Here is an 18497-nt window from a genome sequence, read left to right on the forward strand (position 1 = left end):
AGAACTGTGTTTTCTTGAAAGTACAGCAAGTACCTTCATTTACCTCGTGCTTGAGGAAAAGAGAACCACAGTGTGTGGTTGATTGCACAGTTATTTTGTTCTGGGAAGGTAATGCCTTGATTTTGCAAGAGGACATATGCTTTTACTGGGTTTGAACCTCAGTTTACAGGTGAGCAGATCATAGGGCTTTTGCCCGGCAGGTGATGCATTGTATGCCTTGAGGCAGTGTGGTGCCAGAGAGCACACATTTGTCTTGATTTCCGCAGTGTCGAGGTGACATTTTCTTGCAGGTCACATTTCTTGTGCAAAAAAACTCAGAGAACCTCAGTTGAGCCACGCTTGGCCAGGGCGCATCGAGTTTACTCGGTCCCTAACTGTCCATCGTTGACAATGCTCAAAAGGTTCCTCATTGAGTGTTTGTACGTTGGGACCTGTGTATGTCAATTCTACACAGGGCAGTATATGCATTACACTGTTGGATGATTTTGTCAGAGAGATTTTCATATTGCATGCTACGTCAGTGTTGAGGTGTTCTTCACTTGGTTCCGGTGTCAGATCAAGGGGCTTTTGCTCAGATTTTGTTTGATAGCACTTGGGTCACCGACAGAGATCTTCAGATGCATTTTATCCCCTTGGCAGAAGGGTGATTGCTTGGGATTTATCCCATTTTCTGTTGCAGGTTTTGTGACAGGCTGAAGTGTCATTTTTTTTTGGGAGTTTACCAAGTGGTTTATGCATATTAACTCAGTGCAATACCTCATTAGAGGTGAGAGAAGTGATCAGTACAGTCAGTACAGTAGTGTTTACAGCAGTGTTTGTGCCTTGTCAGCTGATTATGCACTGTTAAGCACTTGTTGAGCAGCTGCAGCAGTCTGAAATTACTGTGTTTATGCCTCTTTGAGCACGGTACAGTGTGTCAGAAGGTACAGTATTTACAGTGACATTTACTGTTTTGCTGCAGATTTTCCTGACAGTAAAAAACAGCACTATTGTGAGTGCTCCTGGCTCTTGATAGAGCAGGTTTTTTCTGAGAAATCAGAATTTTTATTCAGTCTTTTTACTTCCAGTGAGTCAGATACTTTTCTTATCTGATATGGCATCAGGGGGAAGTGATTCTTCAATTCTGAACATAAAGAAACTGGAAGGAGCACACAATTATGCATTATGGGCAGAACAGTGCTTGAATGTACTTCTATTAAAGAAGATTTCTAAGCCCATAAGGGTGAAGGGTGTCAAGCCATCTGACATGGCAGCTGATGACTGGGAAGAGCTTGATTTGTCCGCAAGGGCAGCTATCATGCTCACTATTTCTGACACTCTTGTGTTCAATGTTCAGGCTGAAAAGACCTCTTATGGTCTATGGCAAAGGCTAGAAGAATTGTATGCCCAAAAGAGCTCAGCCAGTAAGGTTTATTGGTTGAAGAAGCTGGTTGATCTTCGCATGAAGGAAGGTACAGCTATGACCTCACACTTGAGTGAGTTCAATGCCATCTTTACACAGCTGATTGCACAGGGATTGAATCTTGATGAGGAGTTCAAGGCTACTTTCTTGCTGTGTACCCTCCCTGAGAGTTGGGACACTTTCAAGACCACCCTGTCAAATTCGAATGTCACTCTTATTTATGCTGATGTAGAGAGCTCTCTCCTTATGGAGGAGATGAGCAGGAAGAATAATGCGAGCAGCAAGTCTTCAAATGCCTTGCAGGTACAGGATAGAGGCAGAACTCAGCAGAAGGGGAGATCTGCTAGTAAGTCCAAATCCCGAAGTCAGTCCCGTGGTAAAAAGGATATTGAATGCTTTTATTGTGGCAAGAAGGGACATGTGAAGTCTAAGTGCTTCAAGTTCATACGGGATCAAAAAGCCAAGAAGGCTGAAACAAAGGATGCAGGAAATGCAAGCAAAGGCAAAGGCAAGGCCAAGGCAGATGACTTGGATGCAGTGAATGTTGCAGCAGAGGACAGTGACAGTGACATACATGATATTTTATGCTCTTCTGCTGTAATAGCACATGCCTTGGTTATTGATGGTCACGACATGCACACCTGGCTCTTGGATTCAGGTGCCTCTTTTCATGTTACTCCTCATAGGGAGTGGTTTACTTCCTACACAGGTACTCATGGAGTTGTTCATCTTGGGAACAACTATGCATGTCAGATTGCAGGGATTGGCAGTATACAGATAGTATTTCCTGATGGACGCATATTCATGCTTGATGGTGTCCGCCATGTGCCGCAAATCAAGAAAAATCTGATTAGCACTGGCTTATTGGATGACAGTGGTTACCACACCACATTTGGGAATTCCAAATGGGTGATTACTGATGGCCAGACTGTAGTGGCTGAGGGTTTTAAAAGTGATACCTTGTACCCTCTTTATGTTTCCAGTGTGGGTAATCATGTTGTTGCCATAACCGAGCTGCCAAAGGTTTCATTGTGGCATAGCCGGTTGGGACACATGTCTGTTAAAGGAATGCAAGAACTGTCACGTTTGGGTTATCTGCCGTCTTTTTCTTTTTCAGATCTGCCTACTTGTGATCATTGTATATTTGGCAAGCATTCTGTGACTCCTCATAAGAGGAGAACTCCCCAGAATAGAGCACCACTTGATCTAGTGCACACTGATTTGTGTGAGATGCCACAGTTATCACTAGGGGGTGCAAAATATTTTATTACTTTCATTGATGATGCCACACGCAAAGTGTGGGTCTATTTCTTGAAGCATAAGGGCGATGCCTTAGATGCTTTCAAGAAGTTTGTCGCTCAGGTTGAGAATCGGACAGGTCGTAGGCTGAAATGCCTCAGATCCGATAATGGGGGTGAGTATGTGTCACATGCTTTTGTGCTGTTTTGCCAAGCTAAGGGCATCAAACAGGAACTCACAACTCCTCATAATGCATCTCAAAATGGTGCAAGTGAGCGGATGAATCGAACTATTCAGGAGAAGGTTCGCTGTATGTTGTCTTATGCTGCATTACCCCATGGCTTTTGGGCAGAAGCCGTGCAAACAGCAGTTCACATTATTAACAGGTCGCCAAACAAGGCTTTGGAGTTGAAAGTGCCAGAGGAAGTGTGGTCTGGCAAGCCACCTTCATATAAGCACTTACGTGTATTTGGCTGCGAGTGCTTTGCTCATGTACGCAAAGAACTGCGCACCAAACTGGATCCAAAGTCTATCAGATGCATCTTTATGGGTTATGGTGACGAAGGTGAAATGGGGTACAGGTTATGGGATCCCGTTAAACGGAAGATTATACGCAGCAATGATGTCATCTTTAAAGAGGATAGTGTACACAAGGAACCCGTGCAACCTGTGGAATACAGGAGGGTTATTTATGATGATGTTGGACAGCAAAGAATGCCCATTTATATGCAGCAGCAGCCTGCTGCAGATAACCCTGCTCAAGAGGGTATACAGGCTGAAAATCAGCCAGATAATTTTGCCAATGATCCACCACTAGATATGCCAGCAGATGGGGCTGTAGAACAGCCAGATATAGTGGTACAGCCACCCGTCATGCATGAAGAACAGGCTGGACAGCAGCCTAATCCGGAACATTTTGTTAGGAGGAGCACCCGTGCACAACGGCCTCCTGCCAGGTTTGTTCCAGGAACCAATAATGTGGCTGATTTTATCATGCTGACAGATTGTGGTGAGCCTTCCAGCTTCAAGGAAGCTATGGGAAGAACAGAGAAAAAGAAGTGGGAGAAAGCCATGCAGTCAGAAATGGACTCCCTACTTCAAAATGATACATGGGACTTGGTGCAGTTACTTGCAGGCAGAAAGGTTTTGCCATGCAAGTGGGTTTACAAAGTCAAAGTGGATTCAAATGCTTTACCTAGGTATAAGGCCAGATTGGTTGCCAAGGGATTTAAGCAGGAGAAGGGCATTGACTTTGATGAGATCTTTTCCCCTGTAGTCAAGATGACTACTTTGAGAGCAGTGTTAGCTCTTGTTGCTCATGACGACATGGATTTATGTCAGATGGATGTGAAGACAGCCTTTCTTCACGGAGATCTCCATGATGAGCTCTATATGAGTCAGCCAGAGGGATATGCTGTTAAAGGGAAAGAGCAGCTTGTGTGTAAGCTCAAGAGGAGCTTGTATGGACTCAAGCAGGCGCCAAGAGAATGGTACAAGAAGTTTGATGCCTTCATGCAGTCCCAAGGGTATCATAGGTGTGAGACCGATCATTGCTTGTACACCAAACGGGCAAAGGATGGCAGTTTGATGCTACTCATCCTATATGTGGATGACATGCTTATTGCCAGTAAATCTCAGCATGAGATTAGTGCTTTGAAGAAACAACTGCATAAGTCTTTTGACATGAAAGACTTGGGTGATGCAAATCATATTCTTGGCATGCGGATTACTCGTGACAGGTCCAAGGGACTTTTGTTTCTGTCACAGAAAGAGTACATTGACAAAGTACTGCAGCGTTTTAAAATGGAGGGGGGGAAGTCTATTAGTACCCTGTTACCTCCACATTTAAAACTCAGCAGTAAGGACAGCCCCAGATCAGAAGATGATAAGGCTGAAATGGCCAAGGTTCCATATGCATCTGCAATTGGATCTTTGATGTATGCCATGGTTGCCACTCGTCCGGATATTGCTTTTGCGGTGGGAGTCATCAGCAGGTATATGGCAAATCCAGGCAAGCGGCACTGGGAAGCAGTGAAAGGTGTCTTGAGGTATCTCAAGGGTACCAAAGACTGTGCATATGCTATGGTAGGCAGGATGCATTGGTGCATGGTTTTACAGATTCAGACTATGCAGGGAATGCAGATAACCGGAAGTCTACTACCGGTTATATTTTCACATTTGCAGGAGGTGCTATATCATGGGTGTCTCGGTTGCAGAAATGCGTTGCACTGTCAACTACTGAAGCTGAATATGTTGCAGCCACTGAGGCTTGCAAGGAAGCAATATGGCTTACTCGGCTGGTGGGAGATTTGGGCATTACAGGAGATATGCCAGTTTTGCATTGTGATAGTCAGAGTGCTATTATGTTGGCAAAGAATCCGGTCTTTCATCAGAAGACCAAGCACATAGAAGTGAAATATCATTTCATCAGGGAGGTACTGGAAGACAAGCGACTTGAGCTTGTGAAAGTACATACTGATGATAATCCTGCAGATTTGCTCACTAAGAGCTTGCCTACAGAGCGGTTTGCACATTGCCGCCACATCATGGGATTAGGATGAGACCATTCTTATTATATGGTCTTGTATACAGTAACTGTATATTGCTGTAATTTTTATTCTTTTCTCCCCTTTAGGCACATTGGCCTTTAGGTGGGAGGTTGTTGGGGTAAAGGCACATTGCCAACCCTTCATTAAAGATAGGACACCTATGACTGTCTTAAGACAGTCATAGGGTAAAACCTAATCCTAATAAAACTAAAGAGTTTGTGGTGTGGCTCATCACTTCACACCCGCACATTGGAGTCTTTTCTCTCTCTCACTCTCTGACTCTTGCTCTTCTTCCCCCCTTCAGGCCCTTCAAGCTACTGCTGCTCTATAACTTTGGGGCACGATTTTCGGCTGCAGTTCTAGGCAGCATTTTCAGCTTCTGAATTGCTTAGTGTTTAGTGTTGAGCTCTCCGCCATCTTCTATTTCTTTAGGGTACCAATGCTGTTCTATTGTATTCTTAAGGTACTTAGTTATACTCTAGGTACTTTTGCTCTTTACGCATAGTGGTTAATAGCCTTAGTAGATCTTGTGTTGTTTCTTAGGTGATCTGATTGAAACCCCGTTTGATGGTTGGGTGATAGTAGTCATGTCTTATGTTAAATAAATTATAAAATTATTACCTTTTCCCTCTCTCTCCCTCTCTCTTGTTTTTCTTCCCTAAAACCCCTTTGGAAAGGCAAAAATCTTGTCATAGTAGCTAGTCCGTGCTATACGTGATGGAGTTTATGGTTTTCAACCTTATGAGTGACTATCATGATATCGAAACTGCACTGTGTTGTGTTTTTAGAGGATGAGTTTGGGCATGTGCCTGGACTCATCTAGGTATATGCAAGACACTTTTGCTAATTATGGCCACTGTTATACATTGTGAAAGAGCATAATTACTTCACTAGGAGTCAACTTGTATGCAAAATTTCTATATCGGCATGCTGGAAAAAAGGTTCCAAGCATTAGGCAGTATTGGGATCACCCCCTCTAGTACTTCAACCATGAGCAATGGGTTAGCACTTGAGTCCCTTTACAGATTTCTGTTCATAGACCTGTGTACAGTCTATATTAGCTCCCACAATAGATATCTCTTGTTGATTAGTGATTTATTAGATGAGATTGTTTTCATAAGGAGCTATAATTTGAGATTTGGAATGGCTCCATACATTAATTTCATAAGCAATTTAAGGGTGATCCTTTATTTTTTACATGGATTATGTGACCCTTGTTTTAATATCCTCTGCTGAATCGATTGTAGGACATATTGGCCTCTTCATCATCTACTGTAGCTTTCTTGAAAGGGGAGCTCCAAGATGGGGAGGCAAGGATTCGAGATAGAGCTGAATATGCAAGTGCACAGAGTGGTTTTGTCACGTCTGGTGGTCTGCAAAATGTTGCTGATTTTCAGGAGAAGGTAAATTTTTTGGTTGTATTCTTATACTTATTCTTTTTCCTTTTAAATGACACACATTTAGAAGGAACGTCTCAGCTCTGATAGGTGATGACATGCAAGATGTGAAGGAATGGTTGATGTTTAAAAAATAAATAAAAAATTCCTTATATTTTGATATTTGCGACACCAACTATATTTCAGACTGCACAATACTACCACTTTACAAATCAATGTTTCTACTGGTAACCATGCTCCTATTAAACAAATTTTTTCTGATTTTAGATTATTTTTGTTGTTCTTTTTCTGGAAATGATGCAAGTACGCATGCAGGTGGTCTTGCACATATACTGCATAATATTCTTAGGGAAACCCTCAATGTTAGAAATCAACCAACAGAGGGTACGCGCAGTGGAAGACGGATAGAATAGCCCAAGAGCTCACACAGTGTTTGGGGGGAGTGGAATCACAAACTTCTTAAACGTATGTGCATCACATAGATGTGCAGATTCATCAATAGACAATAATCCAGCCAGATATAGAAGCTACCAAAACAATATATTTCCATCCAAAACTATGGACACAACAAAAGAGAGATAGATCCAAAGTCCCACCAAAGCATGGTCCTTTGATCTTACCACAAGGTATTTCTACGATCTGCCGAATCTCTCTAGACTTGAGAGCCCGTGTGCTCCACCTCCAGCATAGTAGACTCTTTGTCCAATCCCTTCCACCTTGCTGTCTTTGCACCAGCCTAGGTGGGCAGCACCCTCAGCTAAGTCTGCAGCTTCTGTTTGTATGCTCCCTTCTCCTCCATTGATGAGGCCCAAGACAAGCTTCCTGCACTCCTTTCTGATGGGGCTTTTCTGCTGCTCCAAGTGATGGATATGAGGGCACAAGGCCCTCCCTTTTATAGGGGCTGAGCCCTCCAAAAATGGCCGACCAGTAGGGGGATTTGTACTGACCCCCCCTGGCCGACTTATGCAGGCTGAGCAGTCCTAACCAACCGACCCTTAGGTTGGCTTGGTTGGCTGCCTCTCTTTCCCTATTTAAGGGCCCTTTGCTGGCCTCTTGAACTGCTGCCAGGCCCCAAGGGCAGCCCCCCATTGGGCCCCATCCTTGGGCACATCTATGGCCAAGTGGCTGGCCCACCATAGTCTCCACCTCGGCCCCTTTGCTGGACCACTTTGCAGGGTCTTCTTCGCGCCAGCTCATCACTCTGTTCAGGATAATTCACCTGTGCAGATCTGCCTCAGCCAACCATAGACAGCCACGTGGGCCTTTCCAACTGCCAAGCCCCTGCTGTCCTCCATGGGGGCTTCCATCTACCAGATTCTTTTCTATATGTGCTGCCCACATGACAACCTTGCTGCTGTCCATGTGGCAGCCCCTTGCTAACCTTTTCTTTATGTGATCCCTGACCCCCATGGCAGCTATGATGCTGCCTATGTGGCCTTCCATTAGTTCCTAGGTCCACCCCCCCCGTGCTCTCCTCATTAGAGGGCTTACAGCTAGGGAGGCGACCTTTCCAACACCCCCTCTCACCGACACATCTCAGCGCAATACCAACACTTCGATGACGATGCTCCACTAACTTCATGGTTGTAGTTCTCTGGAACATTTTGATGTCGAAATCTTTTCCTGGCTCTTCATCCAATGGCTCCCGCTTCACCAGGTCCGGTTCCGCTTTCGCACACCATCCTGGTACACAGGTCCATCTCTGGTAGCACCTCCTGGCACCACCACCTTCAGTAACGTTCCTACCTTCGAACTTGAGCAATCCGAACGCCACGATCTCCTGGTTGTCCCCCTCATAATGAGTGAACAACCTGGAGTCTTCCAAGCACCATGCTCTGAGGGTTTGTTTCAACCCGTTCTTCCTTTGGCAAGGTCCGCAAGAAAAGAACCATCTTGAGAAATGAAATCCCAAGAATATCTCTAGATAACCTGGAGCACGAACTCTCACTGAGCTCTGAAGTAGGTTCTCTTTTGGCTTCAGTACACCTTGTCCATCACCTTCCAACAATATGTGTCCGAGATTTGAACAAGCACCCACACTTCCCCTTCTTCCTTCGAAGGAGACCCATTCCTTCCAATCTCGCATTACCTGAGACATATGAAGAGCAGATTCTCTCCACAGCATGCTATAAAGGCTTAATTTAAGAACATCAAGTACATACTAGACCGTCGTACTGCCTGTGTGCTTGCTCTGAAAGCAAACCATGCACCTCATCGAGGCACATACCAATAGCCTGTGCAACCCTGTAGTGTCCCCTTCTGAATTACAGCATCCATCTGAACATGAAACCCTAGGGCACTCCATGGAATCCACCCTCGTGTCAGTATCAACAGCCATGCATCTGGAAGATTCCAAGCACTCCATGCTGTCCTTCACCTTTACAAAGGTTTCTGACTCCTCGTCAACCCACATCTCGATGTCAGACATCTTCACTGTGGTTTCTAGGGCAGCATATCATACCTCAGTAACACATGGAGATGTCACTAAGAACAGTTCTTCGGACGACTCCTTGTTTTTCTGATCCGCCGCCTTCTTTCTGCAATCCTTCGCAAAATGGCCTGGCGTGTCACCAAGAGAGACGCATTGGAACCCAAGAGAACGGTGATTTGAGATAATAGTGCAGAGGTCCACCACCTGCATTGGTAGACGTCTATAGCTAGTTACCTCCCCTTATACCCTCTTACAGGAGAGATATTGGTTGGAGCAGTAGGTGCTGCATGAAGTAGTTACTAGGTTTTGGTCTCAACTGTGGATCAGCCTTCAGATGCGGAAGATATTCCATTTCCTCTGGCTGGTGGCTTATGTAGGCTTCCTAGAGATTCGTGGCCAGAGCAGATGAGGTGGGATGGTACATGCCTATGCTTTACGGCAAGGGACCCGGAGATGACTGTTCCCTGCTTTTGGAGCTACCTTCAGTACAGAGGATATGGCAGTGCTCGCTGAGGATTGTTACAAGGATGTGGCGGATTGGACGAATGGTCACTTCAGGTATGGTAGCTTGGCTGACAGGGGGACAGCATGCCTTCTCTATAGAAATGGTCTCACAATGTGGAACGAACTTGAGAGCGTATGGAATTAGGGGGACAGGCTTGATGTGAATGGCAAAGTCTGGATCAGTCTCAAAAGATTTGTAAACTCGAAACTTGATTAGCATGGAAGCCCAGAAAATTTCAGAATTTATCAGATTGGATTCATAGCCGTCATATTGGAACTTCTTCATTTTAAGTTCCTTGGTGAGCATCATGGGGATGACATCTAGAAGCTCTCAATTTTGTCTTTTAGTGTTTAATAGGGAGTTTAAAAGGACGGCCTGGCACTAGTGTTAAAATTTGCAAAGCCACTTTTTTAATCACTCAAAGAAATTTCCTGTGTTTTCTATTGGGGATGATAGATAATTTCTGAAGTTATTCCCTGCCTCAAATTCACCCTCTCATTAGTTATTATTGGATTGCTTTCTGTGGGATCTTTTTACACAAGATAAGCATAGCTTTCTGTGATTGCCAATTTAAACAGTTGGGCCATATGGCTGATTTTGTCTCTAACACTACTACTTTTCATCTATCTCTGGTGCCTGAACAACTGCAGTGGTTGAACCAATTGGTTCAGCTGTCGAAAGCTTTTCATGGTTAACCAATAGCTATATCAATTAATGACTGTTATCCTGAACAGCCTGTCAGTTGTTGAATGGCAACTTGCATAATGAGAATGAGCAAATACATTGTCGTGCCAAGGCCTTGGAGAACCACGCAGCTTGAGTTTCTAATTTGTGTTTCTATTTGTTCTAACTTCTCAAGGTCTTGCTCTTGGTTGCAACATAATTTTTGTGAAAAGGTGTATAGTTTTGACAACTTATGTGTTATGTGCAATTTTAGGTGCTTTCTTTGAAGCATTCTGGTATGTCATATGACATCACTGCAAATTTGGCAAGGTTGGTCAAAGAGGGTCAATTCGAGGAGGCCTTCAAGCTTGCTTTATCATTGGGCAATGTTTCTTTCGTTTCCTGGCTATGCAAGCAGGTTTGTACTTTCAGCATGAAGCATGACTACAATTCGTCTACAAAATGAAAGACAAGGTTAAAAATGGTTGGCACTCTGTTTAAGCTTCAGAAACTGAGATAGGTTACGAAACACCATCATCCATAACTTTGTTGATCTATGCTCGCTTATGGAAATTCATTAGTTCCACATGGGCTACTGATTGCAGATGCAATAGAATCTAGAATCTTAAATGTGTTCATACGATCCTGAACAATTGACTCAAGTGGTCATTTTTAATGTCTGAATTACAGTCTTACAGAGTAATTTGAGCAATTTTCCCTATACCCCTTCCATGGACTTCTTGAATAACGTGGATGTATGGGAGACATTTGTCTTGGGAGCCTCAATCTTTAGACCTCTCATGCGAGGTGAAAACGACTGTCACAATAGAACAGGTCCACGATATAGATACTGTATTTCCTGTTTGCTGTGTTAGATGGAATCTATGAAGAAAAATTTCATCCAAATGATAATAATAATCTCCAAAGCATTTGTTTGAAAAAATTAACATAGCTTCTTTTGTTGCACTGTCTAGCTTTATCAAGTCACAAAGCACTGAAAAGGTGCTCTTGTCCATAGAACATGATAAGAAGTTTATGGATGACATCACCTAATGCCAGCCGTTGACTGCCGATTATTAAGTCATTTGAACCCCAAGGAATGCTGGCTGTCTGAATTTTGGCATTTGTCGTCTCACGAAGAATATGTTGTTTGGAGGTTTGCTTCAGCAAGTCAATACTCTATGTATAACCCTATGGTGTGCACGTATTTACTTCAGGAACGAATATCTACCTCAAATGTTATGGATCACATTTTGTGAGGATGAAACAAACATAAACATGCAAACTTAGAAGTCACATTGGCACGCCATTGCATGGGAGGGATGACAATCCCAAGTGAGTTTTGTTTGAAGTGAAGTAAAAGTGGAGATAATTATAAGGATGTAGCAATATGGATTTGGAAAGAGTCCATGCTAGGCACATCTTCTTGAATGCAAGCCTTTGTCTTTGGAGGGTTGATACTACAAATCAATTATATTTTTATGAAACAACGTTGAATCCTTTGATCCCACAATGAGTTTAGATGCATAACCACATGGGATATTTACTTGACTTATAATTGTGGACACTGAATGGGTTGAAGTTCGAATCACTCAAATGGGATGGTGGAAAAGTAGAAAGCATATTGACATACCAAGGTGTATGCATAGGATAAGGGAATCGATTACGATCTTATGAGGGTATGCTTCAATAACAAGGATGACAGAATCCATTCTTAGCTGCTATTATGGCTGGTCAATTTATCAGATGGATGTCAAAGTGTATTCTTGAATGGTGATATTAGAGAGGAGCTTATGTGTTACATCAGCCATAATCCTGGAGCCATGCGGCGCGATTGTGGTGAGGCGGGAAACCAAGAGGGCTTGACATTGCAACGGTGGATGTAAATAAGTGTGGCTAGGCATAAGTGGGGCCTAGCATTAGAGAGGGATGCCAAGAAGGGGTAAAGACTAAGGTCCCCTAGAAGGACACTTGGCATCTAGAAGTCCACATGGCATGCAATGGGCTAGGTGGGAGGATTCTAGAGGGAGCTCAGGAAAGGAGGTTTGAGGGAGGAACCTCACAAATCACGCGGGACGAGCTCAGGAGTGAGAATCCGAGGCTGGGTGGAAAACTAGAAGAAGCCCTCTATGTTTGAGGTCTTGTAGCATTATGTGTAGCAACCCCAGGGTCTGTTGTTTTGGGACGAGCACAAGGTATTCAACGTTAAGAAATCACTTTATGGGCTAAAGAAAGCACCTCATACACTGTATCTGAAGATACATACATCAGTTTTTATTGTTGAAGGTCTTTATGATTACTCCCATGAGTCAAATTTGTATGTTATATAAGAGGGGGACAAGATTTGGTACTGCTCATCCTTTATGTGGATGATTATGATACTCACTTCATAGGCATATTTGTCATGCTAGATTTGGACTTATTGCACTATTGTTTTGGAACTGAGTTTTGGCAAACCACAGATTATGTTTTCATGTCTCAAAGAAAGTGTGCCATGCCAAGGTTTTTGACGTGTTTTTTCAACGGAGCCTTGTGCTAAGGGTGCCAAAACCCTCAGCCACCTAGCCACTCCAAGAATCTCTCCCCTTAAAAGTGGATCCGGGGTATTGGAATTTGGAGGTCCCTATCACGGATATACCTCGGTATTTGAAAACCCATTTTGTATAATTGATTGGATATATTCTAGTCTTACAAAGGTATATATTGTATATGTGATAATGCCTTTGACATATTTGCCACTTGTCATCTCTAGGTGAGGTTCTATCGTCGCCTTTTTCGCACCTCATGCATTCTCATGATTCTGCATATTTTAACAGCCCCTAATCATGACTCGGGTTCTAACTTGCCATTAATTTCATCCTCACGTGCTCCCTTTGCGATCTGTGCGTTCAATGCATCCTCGGCTTTCATGATGTGGCTTCATTGTCCTTCAGCTTGTGAGAATCTTCTATGTTGCATGTTTGGTTAATCCATCCGGCACTTGGTTCTTTCTTGGCTTTTTCATTGGAGGACTTTATCTATGTGAATTTTACCTTGGAAGGTAAGGCCTCGGTATCACACTTTATTTATGTGATTTTTACCTTAGGAGTCAAGGCCTTTGAAGGGGCCATTTATCTCTCTTTGACTTGTCCTTCCTTGCCATGTGTCACGTGTAGCACCGCGTCAGCTCTCTTAGTCTCTGCAAATCTGCATGGCCAGTCTCTCTACACATGATGTTGGACCTGTGCTCTAGTCCGCACGTGTCACACCGTTTATCCCGCGTGACACCCCATCAGGTATGCTTGGTTAGTTGTTTTGTATCAACTGTTCCACCAAGTCAGCTGTCCGGTCAGCCCTTGCTAGTGGTCTTTTGCTCTTCTGCATCAACAGCTGCTAGTCAGCTTGGCGCTGCCCACGTTGCACGTGTTAGACTTCTCTGCCAAGCTTTTGGCAACTCCACCTCGACTATCATGTTTCCAGCTTCTGTCCTAGCTCTGCTCTGTCCTGATCTATTGGTCAGCTGTCCTAGGTTTTCATGTCTTCTGCACATGCTTGGACAGCTCCACCCGTTAGCTCCTTGGATTTTGTGCTCCACTGCAGGTTCTTTAGTCAGCTTCTTTGTAACATGTCACTATGCCATGGCTTTCTTTCCGTGTGCTCCCAACCCTCATCCACATAGCCACTCCAAGGACCTCTCCCCTTAAAAGTGGATTTGGGATATTGGAGGTCCCTATCACCAAGGCGTCATATGCCTTGGTATTTGACAACCCTTTTTGTATATGGGATTATGCCCTTGATATATTTGCCACTTGTCATCTCTAGGCGAGATTCTAACCTCCCCCTTGTTGCACCTCATGCACTATCATAATGGCACACATTTTAATGTGCGAGAAGTGTTTGTGGAGATTCAAGATGCAGGACGGCAACACTATAGCAACTCCACTTGAGAAAAGCATAAAATTGAGTAGCATAGCACATCGAAAAAGTTTCATGTCACTCTCTTCAGGCAGTTGGGTAGGCAGCTTTAGCTATTTATGCTCTATTCAAACTTGAAAACAATACAAAGAATGAGCTATCCCTGAGGCGCTAAGAAAAAGTTAGTTGTCATGCAGCTTGCTTCACAGGTCATAGCTCACTAGGCAGAGTGCCCTAGAAACAGGTGCCAATAGCCAATGTGGTGGACCGATCGTTGAATATGTAAACAATGCATACAAGCCAAGCGTTGAAAAAATGCTCCTTCCTTTCGGTGGTCTTCTTTGGAACCCTTTTACCTTGCTCCCATATGGCACACAAGGTTTAGAATCAAGCCAAATATTTTCAAGGGTGGCATACGGCGAGATCCGCTCTCTTCCCACTTGCTTGGCTTTAACATGCCACCTAGATGTTCCAGGCAATGATGTTTCCAAACACTATCATATAGCGAGCGCTTGAGATGCCAGGAGGGAGGCACCAAATCTTTGATCTCCTAACTTGTAACATGCTTCTCAAGCTAGGGAGATCATCTCTATGGAGAGCGCGTGGTGCGTCTTTATCAACCAAGCTGCCATACACCATGTGAATACCTGACAAATCCGTCAATTCTTTGCAACAATCATGAGGGGGCATTGCCAAATCCTCTGGGGCATGGTAGGCAATGTGCGATTGTCTCCAGATGTAACCGGCCTTTGACTGACAAAGGGTAGTGTAACTGACACTATTATCTCACAAAACTGAAATACAGCCAACTTGAACCATTGCCATTGCCCACAAGCAGAACTTAGAGCATGTAACTTCACAGCATAGCATCACTGCACCATTTAAAACAAGGGAGGCTAGAATGCCCCTACTCAAAAGCATGCAAAGTGACACCTATTGGCCCCAACACTTGGCGCCCCTTGCGGTATTTATTTAATTACTGGTTAGCTCAAATACAAGGGACTCCCTTCAAGGGCTCACCCGCAGGTGCAACCCAGTACAATGCCAACCCGTGGTTGTAATAGTGATCAACTCCCAATGCTATTCTCTTGGTTCCCTTCAATAGCCATGCATAACACAAGTAGTACAACCCGACAGCATGCCAAGCAATGCATTCACATTACTGAGCCCAAGGCTTGGCACTGCACCCTCAGGAAGAGAGTATCACAACCAGTGTCCCAATCCTCTTCGGGGCCAACGGCAGGGCATCCAACCTTGCAGAATCTCAGCAAGAATGACCGTAGCATAGAGCCGAAGAAGAAGAAGAGAATCCAGCCAACAGAAAGAGCTTGTTTCAGCCTGGAACAGCCCTAGAAGTTGGTTGAACAGCAGACAGCAGACAATTTCGTGCATCGTACATACATAATGGTCTGTCATGCATCATGATTCATTACTCACAAAGTGCTCCTCTATCTCGACGTCCCCCATCGGGCATAGTCTACAAATCCTCTGCTCTCTGGGCAAGCCTGCAGCTCTCCCTGCCTCAATCCTCAGCTGATGTGACTAGACTTGCAGCTGTCCGATGGCGATCCTCAGTGTGTGTGAGACTCTCCTACTTTTACGACCAATACATATGAAGATGTATGTATGCAAATCTGGGTCCTTTGTATGTACAGATGCACGATGAAGATACAAATACAAGGAACACAAACCTCTCAAACTTAATAGTCAACTATGTAGTATGACTCATTCATGCTCAAAGATTTCATGATTCATGGATGACCTACAAGATGATGAAAAATAAATCTAGGAGGCTTGAGTCATCAATCATCCCTCTAGATAATTTCGTGGAACGTACATACATAATGGTCCGTCATGAATCATGATTCATCACACACAAAGTGCCATATGTAGAAGTCATGATGAGTCTGAAGGACAAAAGGTAAGGAATTGGGGAGATTGGGAACCTCATATAATGTGCAAATATTCTTGACCCATATGTTTTGGTCGATTTCTTTAGCGTCATTAGTTAGCCTCCTTTGTGGTGGACTAGTCACCATTCACCCTAGGATTTGTGCTAGAGCGAGGCTGTTTGTCCTCTACATTACCACTTTGGGAGACACTATTGGGGATTTCCTTGGTGGATCTCATGGTGTAGGGGGAGGACTGACATGCAACAGTCTGTAGGACTTTTTTGATGGAGGCAGCTTGGGCTTCAAGAGAAGGAAGGTCCTGGACGTGTGTTACAAGATTCTAGATTGGCATTGTGTATGTCATGTAGGTCCTGTTGCGATTGGATCTGGTTGTATGTCTTACAAGGTGGTGGGAAATGAGGCACAATGAGATGACCTAATAGATACGGTGAAAGGTAGTATGCATGATTGGCTTCTAGTGGCAGGTTGAGGTATGGAAATGAATGAGAGGGGGTCCCAATGAGATAGTCCAGCACACGGTAACCTCCTCTGTGTGAGAAGCGGGTGAAGCCCTATGATAGTGACCATTGCACAGTTCCATTGTGGGTAACCGACAATGTGCCAAATTTTTACACCAGAGCTAGTAATGTTGAGCTAGTTTTTAAGTGGTGCTCCTTGTGCAAACGTTGACTAAGTTTATCTATATTCCAAGGGGCTTGTATAGATATGTTGAGAAACAGTTTACACTCTCCTTTGAGAGGGTCTATTGATTTAGTGGTTGTAAATTAAAGCAATTTCTCTAGGGACTTGATCATCACTACTGATCGTGTGTCTTTCATAGGATGGCTATATCATATGTCATTTCAATCCTTAAACGACACAATCTCAGCAGGTTTTACTTAGTCAACAAGAAGGCTGGAGACAGATCCCACTGATGATTAGCCTCAAAATGTGTCAAGATATGCATTTGATGGAGGTGGTTGTTGGAGAAAAAAGTGGTTTTGATGTGTGGAAACATGAATATAATTGTAAAAGCATTCACAATACCTGTAGTTTTTCCTGTGTGCACAAGCTTTTTGTTTTGGTTTTCTGGTTGATCGAGCTGAAGACAATGCTTAATCAAAGCTTACTGTGTTCAATGGGGCAAAATTATAAAATTCTATAACGGGATTTGAGCAGTTCTATATAGGCCATTAAAAAGCTGGATCTACAAGTCAAAGCAGGTCTTTTAAACGATTGCTAATACTTCATTGGACTCATCCTTTGTCTATCTAGAAACATGCATCGTGCAGTTCAAAAGCCTTTCATTTGTCAGTAATACCATGCTTTTGCAAGGTTTCCCAAGTATTTTCGTGCAGGTTGATTTTCAAATATAAGCTGATATTTCACTTCTGATCAGAGACATGTATCATGCATCAGGTGGATCCAAGAAGTTTGTTTGCTGTCACAGCACCTCCCTTAAGTCAAGGAGTTCTTCTTTTACTGGTTCAACAATTGGGGAGCGACCTAGGAAATGATACTTTCCAGAAACTTATATGGATACAGCAGGCATCTCTTGCTTTGAATCCCAATGATCAGGTGCTGAGATCCTACATGTGGTCTTTCCTGGAGCAGCTTTATAAGAATCTGGAGCGACATATGGCTTTTTTTAGCACTGATGCCAACTTAGCCAATCAAGCACGGCTGGTAATGCATATTGTAAACTCCCTATTAACGATGTGTAAATGAATAGGGCTTTTAGTAACATTTACAGGTTCTTTTCTTATGCGGGCTACTAACAAATGGAAGCTGTTATAGACAAACACATAGCACATAACACTATCAAGTAGCCTCTGAGAGCTTTTCATAGATGATGATGCCATTGTAAATAATTCCCTTGGACTGTTAATTCTAGAGACACATAAACCAGCAAATCAGTAGGTCATTCTGGCTACTTTGATAGTCTCTTATTTTTATTTTGATCTTCCTAGAAATAGGAACTTCTGATTAAGTGTAAGAAACAAAGTCCAATCAGCTAGCTATGGGTGCTATTCAGGTCGGAGGGATCCCAGCTCACCGCCAATGAGAACCCAGGACAGCCAAAGAAAGGGGGGAACTGTACAACCAAGTGACAGGTATTACAAAATGTTATTGAGGCGTAGATGTCCTCCAAGGTCCCTATTGGCCTTGTTCCCAAATGCAGTGTAAACAATCTTGCGTTATAGGCATCAGGGGGTGCCCTGGTCAAAATCTGCTGTAAAGAGATCACTAGGCTGCAGTGAGCAACCCTCGAAGTAGAACGAATTGCAGATGATGATTATCAAAGAAATCATTGGCCGCCTCTTATTTATGACCTAGAAGCCGACCATGGAGATCTCCTCCAGCATGTAAAGGAAGATCTGCTCCCACTCCAAGAGCCAAATTGTGCCTTTGTCAGCACCCTGGGGTCCTTGGAGAGTTGTGCAAGGATTTGAAGTGCATGCCTCGATTTTTGGGCCTCCTAGCTAGCTCTATAGGAATAGTGAAAACTATCCTAGAGCCCTCAT

At 43.7% G+C, this 18497-nt stretch overlaps 1 protein-coding gene across 1 annotated transcript in view; it reads left to right on the forward strand.

Annotated features, from left to right (window-relative positions):
* LOC147888281 (varicose-related protein-like) overlaps nucleotides 1-17722 on the forward strand; it is a 29504-nt gene extending 11782 nt beyond the window's left edge. Inside the window, exons 11-13 of the mRNA XM_087393397.1 lie at nucleotides 6438-6593; nucleotides 10461-10604; nucleotides 17392-17722. Coding sequence (XP_087249523.1) covers nucleotides 6438-6593; nucleotides 10461-10604; nucleotides 17392-17700 — 609 coding nt within the window. The 3' untranslated portion in view covers nucleotides 17701-17722. The remainder of the gene's footprint in view (nucleotides 1-6437; nucleotides 6594-10460; nucleotides 10605-17391) is intronic.
* The last annotated feature ends 775 nt before the right edge of the window (nucleotides 17723-18497 follow it).

This window comes from Dipteris shenzhenensis, chromosome 22 (assembly GCF_047967505.1).
Source record: "Dipteris shenzhenensis isolate YYH24624 ecotype China chromosome 22, Dip_SZ_1.0, whole genome shotgun sequence".
NCBI classification, from domain to species: domain Eukaryota; kingdom Viridiplantae; phylum Streptophyta; class Polypodiopsida; order Gleicheniales; family Dipteridaceae; genus Dipteris; species Dipteris shenzhenensis.